General features: G+C 51.5%; 7 protein-coding genes across 7 annotated transcripts; 3 read left to right on the top strand and 4 right to left on the bottom strand.

The window, feature by feature from the left end:
- Positions 1 to 74: 74 nt before the first annotated feature.
- Positions 75 to 674, bottom strand: J4E83_004865 (uncharacterized protein; the record flags this gene model as incomplete). Its single annotated transcript, XM_049331789.1, has 1 exon — positions 75 to 674. One exon carries the CDS (start codon positions 672 to 674, stop codon positions 75 to 77), a length of 600 nt encoding a protein of 199 aa, XP_049188884.1.
- Positions 675 to 2,735: 2,061 nt separating this feature from the next.
- J4E83_004864 (uncharacterized protein) lies at positions 2,736 to 3,815 on the top strand (the record flags this gene model as incomplete). The annotated part of the gene is made up of 1 exon (XM_049331788.1): positions 2,736 to 3,815. The coding sequence occupies one exon, from the start codon at positions 2,736 to 2,738 to the stop codon at positions 3,813 to 3,815; it is 1,080 nt and encodes a 359-aa protein (XP_049188883.1).
- Positions 3,816 to 4,074: 259 nt separating this feature from the next.
- Positions 4,075 to 5,712, bottom strand: J4E83_004863 (uncharacterized protein; the record flags this gene model as incomplete). The annotated part of the gene is made up of 1 exon (XM_049331787.1): positions 4,075 to 5,712. The coding sequence occupies one exon, from the start codon at positions 5,710 to 5,712 to the stop codon at positions 4,075 to 4,077; it is 1,638 nt and encodes a 545-aa protein (XP_049188882.1).
- Positions 5,713 to 6,437: 725 nt separating this feature from the next.
- On the top strand, positions 6,438 to 7,883 carry J4E83_004862 (uncharacterized protein; the record flags this gene model as incomplete). Its single annotated transcript, XM_049331786.1, has 1 exon — positions 6,438 to 7,883. The coding sequence occupies one exon, from the start codon at positions 6,438 to 6,440 to the stop codon at positions 7,881 to 7,883; it is 1,446 nt and encodes a 481-aa protein (XP_049188881.1).
- A 2,395-nt stretch (positions 7,884 to 10,278) lies between these two features.
- J4E83_004861 (uncharacterized protein) lies at positions 10,279 to 10,973 on the top strand (the record flags this gene model as incomplete). Its single annotated transcript, XM_049331785.1, has 3 exons — positions 10,279 to 10,607; positions 10,685 to 10,837; positions 10,889 to 10,973. The coding sequence occupies 3 exons, from the start codon at positions 10,279 to 10,281 to the stop codon at positions 10,971 to 10,973; spliced, it is 567 nt and encodes a 188-aa protein (XP_049188880.1).
- Positions 10,974 to 12,618: 1,645 nt separating this feature from the next.
- On the bottom strand, positions 12,619 to 15,215 carry J4E83_004860 (uncharacterized protein; the record flags this gene model as incomplete). Its single annotated transcript, XM_049331784.1, has 3 exons — positions 12,619 to 12,951; positions 13,005 to 14,856; positions 14,944 to 15,215. 3 exons carry the CDS (start codon positions 15,213 to 15,215, stop codon positions 12,619 to 12,621), a joined length of 2,457 nt encoding a protein of 818 aa, XP_049188879.1.
- A 570-nt stretch (positions 15,216 to 15,785) lies between these two features.
- On the bottom strand, positions 15,786 to 16,890 carry J4E83_004859 (uncharacterized protein; the record flags this gene model as incomplete). The annotated part of the gene is made up of 4 exons (XM_049331783.1): positions 15,786 to 16,393; positions 16,440 to 16,518; positions 16,571 to 16,735; positions 16,786 to 16,890. The coding sequence occupies 4 exons, from the start codon at positions 16,888 to 16,890 to the stop codon at positions 15,786 to 15,788; spliced, it is 957 nt and encodes a 318-aa protein (XP_049188878.1).
- Positions 16,891 to 17,048: the final 158 nt, after the last annotated feature.

Raw genomic sequence — 17,048 nt, 5'->3', positions numbered from 1 at the left:
CAACTGGATGGGCCTCACCTCATGCCCGGGGTATATAGCTGAATGTGCAAATCACTCCATCATATCCTCCATGCTTAGTCCTTCCTGTCACCATCCATCTTGACCTCAAACACCTCGCCTGCCAACTTTGCGACCTCACCACCCAGTCCAGCAAGCCCGGCCTTGATACCCTCAACCGTCTGAGGCGTCAGATTGCCGTTCCGCGAATAGAAGTCTACGCCCGCAGGCGTGAACAGGGTCTTCGCGAAGTAGGTGACAACCCAACCGTTGCCTGTCCCTTCCTCATCACCATAACCCAGTATTTCCCACTTGCTCGTCGCAATCACAAGCCATCCCTTGCCGCGCCAGTTGTATCCCAGACTCGCTACGCCGTCACTCCCCTCTGCATCTGGCGCTGATGCTGCGTTCGGCACGTCAAATGGCTTGTCCACACCATGCACAGTCTTGATCTTCTCAGAGCCCAGGGATTGGTACGTGACGACGTCGTCGATTTGCGCGGGCTGCGTGTCGGGAATGGCCGTGTAGGTGATGCGTACGTTGCGCGACTTCTTCCACATAGGAAGTGTGGAGTGGGTTACATTCCAGGAGCCCGATAGCCATGACAGAGTGGGTGGTGGGAGCGAAGGGGACGGTTCGGTAGACGGCAGGGACGATGGAGCGCGGAGGGTTACCATGGTGAGGCGGTTGATGATTGGCCGTGTTTGTGGAGAGGGACGCGTGGAATCTGGAGAGATTTTGTGGGTATCTCGAGGATGATGACGATTGACGAGGGTTGATGATGATGAATTGGCGGTCGATGAGGTTGGACGGACAACGGATTTTTTTCGACGTGGCTGGTTGGGCAGCGGTGTGGTGTGATGTTCCGCGCGCAGAAGTCGCGATGGTGTTGCGATGCTCAGTCGCACGACACGAGAGACGTCGAAGCTGCTATATGCTCCATATTTACTTTTGATCAGCTGTAGATCTCAATCCCTTCTCTGCTCATCATCGCGTCTGCTATTATCCCTTAATGTATTAACGTAATCTATGTCTTATTTGCTAAGGCGCTAGTCTAGAAGTAGTTTTTTCTATCCTATAATCTTATAACGCTACTACTTACTTAAATAAAAAAGTACTATAAAAGCTACTAACCTAATTCTATTATAAAGCTTTATTACTACTATTTTTACTAGTTTTACTTTTACGCGTACTATAAGCTAAAGCTAGTAATAATCTAATTTACTATCTTTCTTTTATATTTATATAAGTTTTCTAAAATTAGCCTCTTATAAAGTATAAGCTATAGTCTTAAGTCTAGCTTTTTAAGTAAGGCTTTAAGTACGTAAATTTTATCTACTTAATATGTTTAGCCTAAAGCTAAAGCTATAATATTAGTACGTATTTATATACCTAAATAAGTTATATACTATTACTAAGGTTTTATAGTAGTAGTATACTTATTTTTACTCTACTTATAAGCTTAAAGTAGTTATATATTTATTTACTAATAATCTTAATATTAAAAATAGCTTTTATTAAAGTATTAGTATAGCTAATAAGTTTACTCTAAAGTAATTAAGTAAAATTTAGAAAGCTAAGCGTATTTATTTCTACTAAAGAGATAATAAAATACTAAATTTACTATTAATTATAAAGAAAGTTTTAAAAGTCTTAATTACTTATAATTATAATAAAGAAAAGAAGAGAATAGTAGTAGAAAGCGCTTTTTTATAAGTACTTTAAGCTTTAACTTTAGTTCTATAAGTAGTATAAGCTATTATAAAACTTATTAAATTAACTTATTACGTATTTATTATAGAGTTATCTTAGCTACTATAGTTAAATATAGAGATAACTATTCTAATTAAGCGTAGTAGCTCTAGTAAACTACTATTATTAACTTACTAACCTACTAACGTACACACCTAAAGTCTCTTGCAATAAGACTTTAAATTTGAGCGCGAGCCCACAAGGTCTACTATCATTATCAACACTCGATAACGCGACAGGGCTAGCAGATCGACGCTACCGGGAGCCAGTGCAGCCGGATGCACGTGCCAAGCCACCAGCCCCAGCCCGCCACTCCAACAATAGATCGTCGTGTCCATGGAAAATCGGACAACCTGACATCACCATGCCGCGCGCGGACGCGTAACGCCCTTCCCACGGCAGTCTTGGTCGTCTGCCACTGCCATATCCCGCCAGCAACGGACTTCCCAGAACCCGATGTCGCCAATTAATGCATCAAACCCATGTTTCGACTGCGTCGCGGCGGCTCTCGGTTGGCCGGGGGGTGACGAGGCCTGAAACTCTTGCACCAGTTTGTCCGCGTCGTTGCGCGGGCTGTGCAAAGAGTACGAGAAGGCCGTTTGTGAAAATGCTCCGCGTGGCTCCACTCTTTGTGGCAGTTTGATGGTTGGTAGCGCGCCACTTTTTTTCTCTTGGGGCCCAGCTACCAGCTGTTTGCAAATGATTACTGTATAGGGTCTGGGTGGCTAGGCTGAGACGACTGCTGCGTAATGGTATAATAGCAGATGTGACCCCAGGGTCTGATGCTTCTGGAGTACCTCATTTTGCTTTTTACAACGGTTTTATACATCGAGCGATATCGTCCTTCACCTTGTTTGGGAGTTTCTGATTGACTGCTTGATCTTTCCCTGCATACGACTTACGACTTCCGTTTGACGACGACGACGACCAACGGCTACTATACCGTACGAAGAGAAGGACTATCACACACACACAACTCACACAACATGTTCTCAAGAAGCATACTACTCCAAGCTGCGGCTCTTTTGCCCTTACTCTACACACCCGCCTCCGCACAAAATGCATGCAACAACTCACCCGATCTATGCACGCGGCCATACAACAACATCACTTACCTAGGCGCACACAACTCGCCCTTCCTCCGCAACAAAGAGACATCCTTCTCCACATCCGGCAACCACTACTACAACACAACAATACAACTCGACGCCGGCGTGCGCCTCCTCACCGGCCAAGTCCACAAATCCAACGACAGTGGCAACGCAGCCTGGCACCTCTGCCACAGCAGCTGCGACCTCCTCGACGCCGGCACACTAGAAAGCTGGCTCGGCGAGATAAAAACCTGGATGGACGCCAACACAAACGACGTCGTAACGCTCATCCTCGTAAACTCAGACAACGCCTCTCCCGCCGACCTCGGTGGCGTCTTCTCCTCCTCGGGCCTCGACAAGCTCGCCTACAGCCCGCCAGATCTAACCACCGTGCCGCAAACATGGCCCACGCTCGACACGCTCATCGGCAACAACACGCGCCTCATGTCCTTCGTCGCCAGCCTGGATGAGCCGTCAGCGGAATTCCCATACCTCATGGACCAATTCACATACGTGTTCGAGAACGACTTTGAGAACATCTCCCCCTCAAACTACTCCTGCAATCCGTCTCGCCCATCCGCTGTCGCTGGGAACCCGTCCACGGCCCTCGAATCCGGTCGCATGTTCCTGCAGAACCACTTCTTGTACGAGACGCAGTTATTTGGCATCCAGTCACCCAACGAGACTTACGCGAATGTAACGAACGCGGAAACCGGGTTTGGTAGCTTGGGTGAGGCTGTACAAGAGTGTACTACTGTGTACGGAAAGCCGGCCAGCTTTGTCATGGTCGATTTCTTCAACGTTGGACCCGCGATTGCAAGTGTCGATCGTGCGAACGGTGTTAGCGGTGCGCAAGGAAGGAAGCAACTGAGCACAGAGCCGCTGGTGCAGAGCACTGGTGCTGGTGTGAAGGAGAGTGGAAGTCTACTGGCTGTCGTCTTGGCAGTCGGTGTTGCTGTTCTATTCGGAGCATGAAGCTGGGATTAGGTGTACGGCATCTTGGATTACCTGCATGGCGACGGCGTTCTGGTTCTTGGATCCTGAGCTTTGACTCGGATATGGGTTATACTGGGTGGCATGGATTTGACATCGTTCTGGGATAGAACGATTGACACGGCACTTGTCACACTTTGCTACGTCTGGATATGTAGTTTAAGTAGAGATAGATATGATCTTACGATTGAATACGATTCATCAAGCTAGTAACATCATCGCCCCTCAACACGTCCGTTCCTCAATCATGTATGCTTAAATATTCTTGGAAAGGCGTGAACTTCTCCAAAACGTTCTCCGCGTTCTTCAAATCTTCCATCAACACTTGCCTATGTGCCTCACTCCTGACGCGAATCTCACACTCAAACTTCTGCGGCCGGATGTTGAAGCCCTCTGTATACGCAAAGGTATCATACTTGACCCCTTCCCTGGGCTGGATGTCGAATGCCCACAGAATCTTCGCTAGCGCAATGTACAAACTGTTTTCCGCGAGGTTGGCGCCAGGACAGATGCGCCTTCCCCATCCAAACGAAGAGTGACCTGATTTCGCTGGATGAGGCTTGCCCGTAAGTGGCGTGGGAGCCTTGGAGCGTTCTGCGAGCGCTTCGTCGAGAAAGCGTGTGGGGTCGAAGTGGTGTGGATTAGGATAGTACTCCTCGTTTAGGTTGATGGCCCACGAGTTTCCTAGAACGGTGGTGCCAGAAGGGATGTAGTAGCCTTCGTAACGATCGTCTTCTGTGGATGCATGGGGTGTGCCACCTAGGACTGCGACGGGACGCCAGCGTAGAACTTCTTTGACGAGAGCGTGAATGTATGGAAGGCTCGCTTCGTCTTCGAATGTAGGGCTGCGGTCTGCGCCAACGACAGTGTCCAGCTCTCGGTGGGCGGCATGTAAGCTCTCGGGGTGTGTGACCAATGCCAGGAAGGCGGTGCATAGAGTCGATGCCGTAGTATCAGATCCAGCACCAAAGAGCGATGCTGGGATGTAGGAGAAGTTGCGATCCGACAGCGGGATGTGCTCTTTCTCTCGTAGTTCTAGAAGAAGCTTGCACAGCGAATCTGGGATATCGTCACCCTGGACTTTTGCCCTCGCTAGATCCGAGCGTACAACATCCACCAGAGCCATGTTCGCAGCTGCCTCCTCGCGACCACGTGCCTTTATGTCTGCCTTCCAAGGTGCCAGCGCATCGGGAACATGTTTGAGGATGGGAAATGACTCGGCGAGGTACTTTCCGGGCACGTTGAGCGACGCAGCGACATGCATGAATTTGAAGCGCTGGTGGATAACGTTGGCATTGAGCGAGTCGATGCGATGCCCGTATGCGACACAGAATACGATACTGGAGGTGAAGCGCTCGAGGAGCTTCTCCCAATTCGCAGGGCTTTCGAGCAGCTGGTAGCACAATCGTGATGCCTCTGCGGTCTGAACCGGCTTGTATAGCCTTAGAGCCTTAGGAGTCATGGCCTGGTGTAGCAACTTCCTTCGCACACTCCACTCTTTACCATATGGCTGTACTAGTATACTAGCATTGTCCCAGAGTATCTCACCCATGACTACCATACGTGGTCGCGACGAGTATTTCGTGCTCCGCTTCTCCATCAGCTCGACAGCGATGTTCGGGTCGGATATGACGACGGTAGGCTTGCGACCAATCCATATCGTAAAGATGGGACCGTATATCTTGGACCATCTCTGGAACTCGATCCAGGGCTTCGACTTGGGTAGCTGGAGCTTATTGCCGAGGAACGGGAGAGGCGTGGGTCCTGGGGGCATTCGGATCCATACCCAGACATCGTGAAGGAGCGTTGCGAGGGGTACTGCGAGGACGAGTGAAAGCCATAGGTAGGGCGGCAGGTGAAGGAGGGAATCTAGTGCCATGTTAACTAAGTCGCACAAGTGAATAGACGCTGCTATTCTCGAGAGTTGGCGAGGATGTATACGATGATATGTACTTACAACACCGGAGTTAGGCGATCATACAGACTCCAACGTGACGCTCGGCAGTTGTATTCGCTCGCTATTGTTGCTCCGCGATGGCGGGAAGAAGATGCGGGGCGCCATTCGGTCGTTCACCGTGTCAACTGGGCGCCACCACCACCTGTCTCCTCCACTCATATGCCATTGCGCGAATGGACATAAAGCCTCCTCGGAACTATGTCGAGATGGCTAGAGAGTCATTGTGGCTGTTGTGAGAGACAGCAATGACGCCGACTTCGAGCTCGGGGTAATTTACCCGCGTTAGCGTGTCGTGGAGAATCCCGCCCCACTTTGGAGAAGACATACCTGCACATCTGTATCCGCCATCCTGCTGCACTCGCATTCACTTGGGTTGAACCAAATCACGTTGATGAGGAGTTGAGCTAACAGTGTGAATCTCTTTAATCAAAAACTGTTTTCGGCGAAGAGGTGTTGCTTGCGAACAGCGCCACGCATTTGCTATCTGTAGTCGCATTCACAATGAGGTCTGCCGTAACCCTCCAAGTACATCAGACATGTATTTTCTATTCCCTATTCATCGTCTCTCACAACTTCAATTGACTTCGATACCTGGATCGAGAATTAGTTCTTCTCATTACCATCGGATATACATCGAAAACTCAACTATGGAGAAGCTCCCAAACGAACTACTCATCAAGGTTGCGTCTGATCTAGATCGCGAGAGCCTACGCTCGCTAGCATTGGTCTCTAAAAAGATGGAGCCCGTCGCTCGAGATCTACTCTGGCGCGCCGTCCGCGTCCCTGATCGGACCTTACCTGATGAACCCAGCGGCATTGCAGCTTTAGCACACATTCTGGTCCAAAATCTAAGTCTAGGAAATATTGTACGTAGTCTCGAACTACATCCAGAAGATCGTATGGTTACTGTCGAGCCATCGCTGATGTCTCCTCAAGGGTCTTTCATGCCTGACTCTTTACTGGTACAAGTCAACGAATGCGCCCTGGTCGGGTTCATTTTAGAGCAGACGTCTGAGCTGGAGGTGTTGAAGCTTGAGGTACTGGCTGAAGAGCAATCGTACCGCCACGAATACGATTATCAACGCTACACGGATGCAATCAGCCCATTTGAGATGATCTTTGGGCCTCAAAGCTCATCTTACCCGGAGGGACTGGCGAAGCTCAAAGAACTGCACTTCAACGCCCAAGTTTTTGAGTGGTCTTGGTGTGAGTTACCATCGCTTAAGATTCTGCACATAGGTCGCGGTTGCCGCCATCTAGAAGACACTAAAGTCCCGGACAACCTTACATCCTCTATTGATACACTCACATGGGACATGTGTACTTCTCAATTCAAATCTGAAGATCCCGAGAAGACCAACGACTTCCTTTCGCGCTTCTCGTCTCTCAAAGTATTGGAAATCTGGCTCTCTAACGTAATAGTGAAGCAAGCCGACCGAGATAGCCCACAGGAATACAGGAAGGTGGTCAAAGACAGCTTGTACGACCAGTGGATGTACAACGATAGCCTAGACGAGCCGCTTTATCATTTCGTCACAGAGCAGCTTTCGAGTCTGACGGATACACTAGACAGCATGGCCTTGCGCATATCAGAAAAGGGCTGTGAGGATCGATGGTACGTTGGAAAACTCGATCATGCAGATTACAGCAGCTTTACTAAGCTACGTCGTCTCGAACTGCCCCACTGGCTACTAACAGGTCCTTCAGAAGAACGACCAATGGCAGAGGTAGGCGATATACTGCCTAGCACTTTAGAAGAACTGGTCATCACTCGTCTCGACGACGTGGAAGACAGCATCTGGAACATAACGGATGGTATTATTTTTGCGCGCCGTCACCACGGTGGTTTCCCTGAACTACGAAAGGTTACGCTAGACGAAATTGGCCGCCCAATTGATAAGGACTGGGCCGGAGGCCCCATTAGCCGTCTACAAGAGCTCGGTATTGAGGTGGAGGCTTGGGTGCCGGATTGGTCGTCAGATGAGTACTGGGAGTCACGATCGTCTTCAGACTCGGACCGCCACAAAGCGTGGATGAGCTCAGAACCGCGCCACTTACTTTTGCCCCCCAGGCCCAGTACCGGGCTTATTTGAAGGGCCTATTTGACGGGCTTGTTGTTATTTGATTGAGCCTTTTGGACGCGGCGGGCACGAGGGCTGGCAACAATGCGTGTCGCATTTGCAAGGTTCGCTGCATCCACATTATTGTAATTTAGTGTAGTCTCTAAGATAGCGTATGCTACTAGAAAGATGAAAATTTGTATGAGAATTCTGTAGAATGCGGAGTTTTTGCAACCCCCAGTGCGGGTCATCGTGATCATGGGAGCTCTAATCATGTGGAAGACGTAGGATTGCTTGTCAGTGCAATCAACCTAAGTGAACTTCAGCTGTGTGACTTGTATAAATGGATTTCGCAGAGCGATGTGAAGATCCGAGGAATGATTACAGTTCATGAGCAGCAGCGTTTTCTACCCGGTGTGTCAGGAGGCTTTGATCTCGAGACTGTCTTGAACTATGTCAGCAACAACCATGGCTATGCCGGGAGACCCGTGCCCAAGGTGCATCAATTCCCCGAACGACAAGCTTCCACCACTGCAAGCGACTTTGAGTGGCTCCCGCTGTCAAAGTGACCTTATCTGTAACCAGCGAGCATAGGCGAGCGTCAGCCCATACGCGTGGATATGATCGCCGAGGTGTCATACTGAGAGCTAGCCACCCGAACGCCGTGCCTAACGAAGCCCAAACAACGGGTCGCGCTTTTGGAGAACATCCTGGTAGCGCATCTGTGCTAATAGTGTAGTGTTACCGACATTGCATACCGGGTTCGGCGCATAGTTCCTGCATATGAGTGGCTCGGAAAACTGATACAATGCTCCATTGGCGAGAACTGGGTCCGTGGCTGAGCCAGATACCGGGAATCTTGTACGACAGTGACTTCGAGTAGCGACCACGCGCAACTCACATGGCTGTCTGTCTTTGACAGTCGTGATACCGGATCGGCTCGTAAAACGCCATCGAGGCACCAGTGCAGCGGGTCGTATGAGCACAAGCTGACTGTGACTGCAATATGTTGCTCCGAGTAGTTGTCATCGGTTCTGGGCTGTAATCATCAAAATGGTTTCCGTGTTCATGATGCGGACTCTCCGAAGTCGTAGCTTACCCAAAACGGTCGCGTAGTGGCAGTCGCCACACCAGAGATGGCTGGCCGGTATATGCAAGGGCGTTAGGCGCATACCGAGCCGATCACATGTCATGGGCTGGAGCTAGACAGAATCTTTCACCGCCACTAGATATGCTCTTACTTTATGGTTGACGTGCCATTGGAACGTGTGCGGGTGTGTGTGAGGTGTCGTGCGTGGTTACGCAGTGCAGGGATTGCACATCGGCTTCAGGCATCAAGAGCCAAGTGTGTCCTGCAGTCAGGCGTGGTCTTCGCGTCCATGGCCAATTGCCGGTGAAAGGGCCTGTCGGTCGTGCTGCTCGCAAGGATGACGCACCGACCCAACGAGGGGCAAGAGCAGGCGGGGCTACTGCTAGGACCCGAATATTCCTCCACGACCTTCCATGGCCGTGACCATGACATTTTCCCAGGAAATGCCGTCCTCCCATTGCGCTGCATGTCGGCGCGCGCAATCTTTCTCCTACAGTTGCGTGCAAACAATCCCCGCCACTGGTGTCATGCAATGTCTGATCCTCCGCATCCCGTTCCAGATTGCATGCTCAAAGGCGCTGGCAGCTGTCGAGCCAACGCATCAACTTGACAACACTTAGCATGGCCGTCCGGCAGACTACCCATGCATGTACATAGCTCCACCGGCGCTGCTTTTACACGGCGTTGGCGTCTGCGTCTGCTGCGCTTACTCTGCCTTGCTGCCTTTAGCAACGCACTGATGCCGGCCATCGACGGTACTGCTTCCACAGACGCGACCTTTCGCCATTGCACGCCAATTCGCTCCGCTGAACCTTCTATGCTGATACGAGCTGGCCCTTTTGTCCACTAGTCTCTTGTCCTGGCCAATTGGCACATTTAGCATCCAGTATCGCTCCGAGGCATCGTGGATCGGCTGCCGTCCACGGCCAAGGACACTCATCCAGCCCAGTCTAAATGACGCTCATCAAGCCGGCTCTAGCGGAAACAGACCTCAGTGGACGTAAGACCATGCACCTTTATCACCACAAGGGCGGGGTCGCGAGCTTGAGCCGGCATGAAGGGGTCAGAGCATTGCCCCGTTGACCAGCATGCTCCTAGTACGTCTCTGGCTGAAGGGTATAAAAAGAGGCCCTTTCACAGGCCCTACGAGCTTCCCTTCTGCTTCTGTATTCACTCACCTCGTTAGAGATATCACTAGATTGCACCACATTCAAGCCCTGTCCTGAGCCACCTCCAGTGCCTCATCAATCACTCAAGCTATCATACAACTTGAGCCTCGCTCCGACACACTACCCAACCTTTTCACAACACCCATCAGAGATCCAAACGCTACCCAAAATGGCTGCCACCCACTCGTTCTACCAATTGCCCCAATCCTCCTACCCGATCAGCATGCCACAGAAGCCGGGCTTCTACTACCCGCCCCAACACCATGGCTACGGACGTGGAGCAGCATCACCACCTGAAGCTCCATCCAGCGTCACAACGTCCGGCGTACCTTCTTACGAGCCGTCGGCGACTTCCAGCAACTACGCCGGTAGCGCAAGCGACTACGATTCCAGCAGTGGGTCTGCGAGCGTAGATCTTCTCGATTACATGGGCAGCCGTGTAAACGGCTCATTCGACCCAATGCCACTAGATCGCAGCTTAGCGAAGCAAGCACAAACGTAAGTCTGATAGCCATCTCACCGCGCGACCGTTCGCGCGGTATCAATTGCGTTTGCGGAACTGACACGACGTGCAGATCTGGCGAGTTGAACGCCAAGCATCGCGAGCTTCTCGAACTGCAACAACTTGCTCAGCGCCGACTAGCTGGCGCACGCATGAGCTTCGCAGACGGGATGAAAGCCGCGAAAGACGTGCAGAGAGATTTGCAATACACACAGAAACGCGTGGAGTGAGTTGACCGCGACTTTAAGCTTGAACAGCATGACTGACAAATTGGCAGCTCCCTCAACGAGCGTGCGGCGCGAAAGTACCCTGAGCAGTTCCGCACCGCTCAAGGCCGATACCCAGCACCTCTTGACTACTAGTTCTTTGCGCTTCTTACAATATTCGCCTTACGGCCTGTGGATGATACAACCATACAACTTTTCGGATTTTCTCAAAAAACGGGCGGCATACGTTCACTTTACGATTCTAGGGATACCATCGACTTCATTATTTCTTTCATAACTCAGGACGTCTCCAAACCGCTTACGGTAGACGTCGAAACGCGAACTGTCGTTCACGATCCACTCTCGGTAGACGGCGTCGCTGCTTTAGCGACCCACACGCCGGCTTTTCTTTTCCCAAAAATATACCGCGGACCGGCCCGCTGTTCGATGCAAGCGCTCAGCGAATGGCAGCTGCCAATCGACTCAAGGCACTCGGATAGTGCGGCGCTGGCGTGGTCCATGCCAACGGTCGACGGGCCAGAGGCGAGCTGCGAGCTGGAAAGCTGGTACGCTTGCTTATTCGTCGAACATGTAAGACTGGAAGGTGGGGCTTCAACGGCGGCTATGAAGTGTTGAGCAAGGCTGCGTATTCTGTTTTCGTCTCCTTGGTTTGGGAAATGGACTGCTTTTGGATCGGCGTCATGAACTCATCATATCATGTGACAGACGGACGGACGGCTCGCCAGTCACGAGTGTCTCTTTGGGGTAGCTTCTTCAATCTTCTTAACGTGTTTATGTAACGATCCACTTCCGAGCGGAGTGACCCACTCGCACGCATGCAAAATGCACTTGTTGAATCAGGTTCAGCGTGAGAAATGTTAAGAAACCGTGACTTTGATCTTGCTCAAGTGTACCGTTGCAGCGGATTTGTAAGATGCACTCGTAGACCTACTGACTGTACACGTGCCCGATCCACATTCCAACACTCTAGCAGTGATCTCAAACCTAGCCAGTTGCTAGCCATCACTTAACCGAACTGTAGTAGACCCATCCCAACGTCCCAACCGATCTCAGCTAGCCCATTCCGTTACACAAAACAACACCGGTTTAGAGTTTCAGATCTCGCCCCACCACCGTCTATCTAAGACCAGTATCCCAACCCAACAGAAGCAAGCCACCATATGTCGTGCACCTCTGCCCCACCTAGACCTCGACCCCACCCCTCATCCTCGTTCACCCAACGGCTCGGTCTCGCCCACTCGGAAGCAGGGCGGCCCAAGTGCGACTCGGGAAGGACGGAATGGAAAAAGCGGCGGCGACCTCCGAAACCACGGACTTGTAGTTTCGACTTACTGGGATACGACATGACGATGCCGTGTCTTCCGGGGATGTTGTTGAGATCAGGAGTACGGGGTGTCAGATGTATGTGAGGTTATTGGAATGGAGTCTGACAGTGACAGGTTTTGTGCAGGTGGGTGGACATGTAGAGAGATGTTGTGTACCGAAAACGGTTCCGAACGAGAAGTGAGCGAGGTTGTGTCGTGGATGATGGTACTTGAACAGGGTTTGGGGTAGAAGTGAGGCGGATATCGTTTGAACGTTAGGTGTAAGAAAGCGCGAGTACATTGAGGCATGAAAGGGGATTTGACTGTAACTGTGATGTGGTATATCGTCTCTATTGAGTTTGCTTCATGCATCTACAAAAGCCATAATCATAGTGGTCGTGGCAGAGATCTACAGATACTCCATCTGACATATCTCGAACAAGTTCACAACTAGTTCGTTAAACCTGAACCCCAGTCTATATCGACCCTCGGTTCGCAGCAATAGCACGAGACATGACCCGAGCGAAGCGGCCAGGTACATCCTGGTCCTGTTTCGCCGTCTCGATACCGGTGAGGATCTTCTTGATGCCAACCCCAATTTCGGTGTTACCTGTCATCTCCTGGATCTCACTGATAGCGCGCTGTTGGTCGGAATCGGAGAAGGCACCGGATTCCCGCAGGACGGCTGCCAGCTCGGATTGTGTGTTGACGTTCGGGACGGCGATCTCGGCATCGAATCGGGCGAAGAGATCGAGCTGCGTGAGTACCGAGCGTTCGGTCGTTGTCGCGAAAATTAGTAGGCGACGATCCTGGGGTTGTTAGATGAATCACACAGTAAAATTGGGATAGTGAGGCTACATACCTTTGGTGGCTCCTTGGCAAGCAGGACCTTCAGGGCAGCCAGAACGGTGTTACTGAACCTAGGACCAATCGGCACCCAGTCCAGCAACAGCTCAATCGAATCGATAACGATGACGCTCAACGGACTCTTGTATGCGTCTCTGAAAACCTTATCAAGCTGTTGAACCTTTTGCATTTCACTGTAGCCGATCATATCTTCAGCTGAGATCAGCTTGATGAAGGGGTAACCTGAATCGATTGCCATTTTCGCAGCCAGCGCTGTCTTTCCGGAACCTGGAGGACCGTGGAGCGCAACCGAGAGGAGCGGACTCGATTCCGGTTTTCTGACCTGGTTGATGTATAGACGACCATCCTCCAGTATATCCCTGATGAAGGGAGAGTAATGGATGATACCGTGACGGAATCGCTTACTGAGCTCCTCTTCAGCGACACCAAAGAGCGGCTTGACGTCGTCGAGTGCGCTCAAGAAGTCTTGTCGCATGACCTTGATATCTTCCACGTCTGCTTTGACAGTAGTGCCGTCTTTGATATGTCGCCCGAATGCGTACGATGTGGCGGCCTTGACCAAACCGTTGAGTTCAGCTCCAGAGAAGTTCTTGGTAAGCTTAGCCAGCTCTTCGACGCTGACGTCTTGCTCAAGGACGTTGTTCTTGCGCATCTTTGTTGTGTGAATCTTGAGAATCTGAGCTCGGCCGGACTCATCGGGCAGCGAGATCTCCAGATGCACTTCGAGACGACCGGGACGCAGCAGAGCCTCGTCAATCATGTCCATTCGGTTCGTCATACCGATGAGGAGAATGTTGTGTAGCTGGTCAACACCATCGAGCTTGGACAGCAACTGGTTGACAACGCTGTCGCCTACGCCAGTACCACTGCCCGCGCCAGAACCTCTTTGCTTGCATACAGCGTCAAGCTCGTCGAAGATGATGATATGTAGACCACTTTCGTCGCCCTTCTCCTTTTGTTCTTTCTCTGCGTCCGCAAACATCTTTCGGATGTTCTCTTCGGACGCTCCGACATACTTGTTCAACACCTCCGGGCCGTTGATGACCTTGGGCTCGCGGGCATTCAGCATCTTTCCGATCTGCCGAGCTATCAAGGTTTTACCCGTGCCGGGAGGTCCGTACAGGAGCATACCGCGGACGTGATCGATACCCAGCCTCTCCCGAATACCCGGAGGGAAGATGCGGGAGGCGAAAGCTCGTCGAAAGATGGCACCGAATTCGGCATCCAAGCCACCGATACCCATGTCTTCGAACTTGAAGCCTGGCTGGATGATGGAGTTTGCCGCTGCTCGTCGCGCTGACGCCTTTAACTTGATATCTGTCTTGGCATCCTTGAAGAAGTCGACCTGGGTGTGTCTTGTGAGGATGCCACGAGCTCGAGGATCGGTAATCGCAGGCGCGTTGGCCTCATCTTTCTCCATAGACAAATCCGCTAGCGTCACAGTTCGTATCGATAACTTGAGTGGTATGTTCTTGATATCGATCACAAGCTGCTGGCCTGGCGAAAGGATTTGGTTCTCGAAACTCTTCTTGAAGACGGTAGCGAGCTCGTCCTGGTCGTAAGGTGTCTCCGTGGTCTTCCTTCCCGCGAATCCGACTTCCACGTCGACTGCGCCCAAGTATGACTTTCCGCCGCTGTACGCGAAGTGATCGTATGGTGCTGCGTTCACAACCTCCTGGGGACCAAGCGATATGCCGGCCCATGTTCGCTGGAAATCAGTGAGACCGATCTCGCCCGGGTTGCATCCTTGTGTTGGTCGTGCGGAAAGTGCGTAGTTCCCGTTGACAATGATGTAGATATCAGAGCCATCGGCGTTTGGTGGGAAGTCTTGAGGGGAAACTGCAACGCTTCATGGTGTTAGCCAATATTCCGACGTTATATAATCGTGGGTTTTGAGGGGGCCTGCAGGCGACATGGCCGCTACTTGTACATACATGTTGCCAAAAGCGTATGCGTTGCCTCCAGGGCTCTTGATGGGCCGCAGTTGTCGTGGAGGCCCGCCGCCTCCACCGCCCCCTGGTGGTCCCCTTGCGGGCATGCGCTGTTGTTGCGGCCGGTCATCATAACCGGCCATTCTTGTGTCTTGGCCTCGCGGAGGTCCTTGTGGTGGTTGCTGTTGCGGAGGTGGGCGTCCGTAACCGTCGTTACGAGGCGGTGGCCGAGGGGAGCTACCAGGAAGGCCTGGAAGTCGATCGCGGTTGAACATCTTGGTGGTGGGAGGTTGTCGCTATCGATTTTGGGGTATGTAAAGTGGCAGAAGGTGGATGCCACGTATTCGTGAAGACGTTGGGAGGCAGCAGCAATGGGGGCCTCACGGGGTCGCAAAGTCTCCAGGCTACAGTATAGGGATGGCTTTAGCCGGTTCGTGGTGTAATGTCTACTCCTCGATGATCTGTCCAGTCCAAAAACTATGCAAGCCAAAGCAGAAACAAGCGTGATACAACCTGACCGTCAGGGTCTGTGATGCCGCGTGGGGAGCTTCAGGAACGCGCTTTGGCCAAGCCACACGCCACACGTCATCCCCGCCGCCGCCACTAGGGGAAGGCTAGGATTCGAGGCCTTTGCTGCATACACACGGATCAATCTCAACAACGCCACAGGCCCTAGGATAATGTATGCGTTTACCATGTAGACCTTTTATCGTCCGGTAGAATGCGACGCGAAACCTGGCCCGCACATCTGAGAGCTGTGCACCTACCTTCCGACCTGTAGACCCAACAAAAGCCCTCCCAATATCAAGCGGGTATCAACATGTTGTCGAAAGACCTCACGCTGCTCAGTAGCCCTTCCCAAGATGCACTGCATCGCCTCCGCCATACCAAAGGGGACCCGTCCCACAATGCAAACCTTTTTCCTGGCCCACGTTGAACTCTCCACCGGCAGGTATCTTGCCTTCATTATATTCCGGCCAGTAGTCTTTCTGCAGCCAGGCGTTGATCTCCTCGATCTTGTCGATCAAAGCCTTCGTCTTCTCAGGATCTAGCGAGCCGTTTTCGTCTTCCTGATCTTTGGTATAGATGAAGCGGCCGATGGTGAGATGGCTTGACGGTACGACGTATCGCGATTCCACTTGGAGACCTGCATCGCGACACATAGAGAACATATCCCGGCGAAGATGGTGGTAAGTGAACTTGTCATCTTTTGGCGTACGGCCAGAGTGCAGTCCCTCGCCAGCTGCAGGTACAAAGCTCAACGCTATCGCCGAGGCATCGTACCCGATAAGAGGCTTAATGAGGCGCGTGCGATGCTCGTGGGTATAGTCGGTCATGATAGGTATCTTATCTCGCACAGTATCGACGAGTTGCTGGATCTCTGGTGCCGTTTTCGAATGCGTTACCTCAAGTACTGTAATGTGCTGGTTGTCCCGGGGCATGAGCCATAGATCTGCTGTCATTAGCACTGCAATACGTAGCCATGATATTGTGCCTACTTGGTGCTACTGTTCGCAGTTCCTGCTGCACTCGGGCGATCATATCCTTGACTTGCTCTGTAGGGCGGCCCCAGAATACCTGCACATGATAAGTACACGTATCGATGCAAGTTGTACATCAGCATTCTTACGAAACAGTTGCGGGGATCTTTGAATCCAGGTTCGACAGTAGCGTCTTCCAGTCTCAAGAGTATGGGGTCTATGTTGACGCCCTGGAAGCTCGTATCGAGCATCTTCGCCTTTTGCTGCGCATTCCTCGTAGTCCGATGCAGCTGGTACTTTTCTTGAATTCGTACCTGCGGTGTTTGCTAAGTACATTCAAAGGTCAGATATCAAAGTATCTTACCGGATCATCTTCACATGCCGCTATCAATGCATCATAGGGATTGCTGAAGGAGGAAGTCGAGACACCAGTGAGGTCCTCAAATGTGTTGACCGCCGGATTAGACATGACGTTTGGTATTAATCGTTCTGAATACAGGGCAGTGCAAAGACTTTGTATATCTCCCTCAAGTGTTGCGGTGAGAGTAATACGAGTACCAAGCCACGGGTGGGTACCTGGTATACGTGAGCTGAATGTTGTCCGACCTCGCTGCGTAGATCGCCGCC

This window comes from Alternaria metachromatica (genome assembly GCF_023757995.1).
Source record: "Alternaria metachromatica strain BMP 0045 chromosome Unknown scaffold_9, whole genome shotgun sequence".
Taxonomy (NCBI): Eukaryota; Fungi; Ascomycota; class Dothideomycetes; order Pleosporales; family Pleosporaceae; genus Alternaria; species Alternaria metachromatica.
This window is presented reverse-complemented; position numbering and strand designations above follow the sequence as displayed.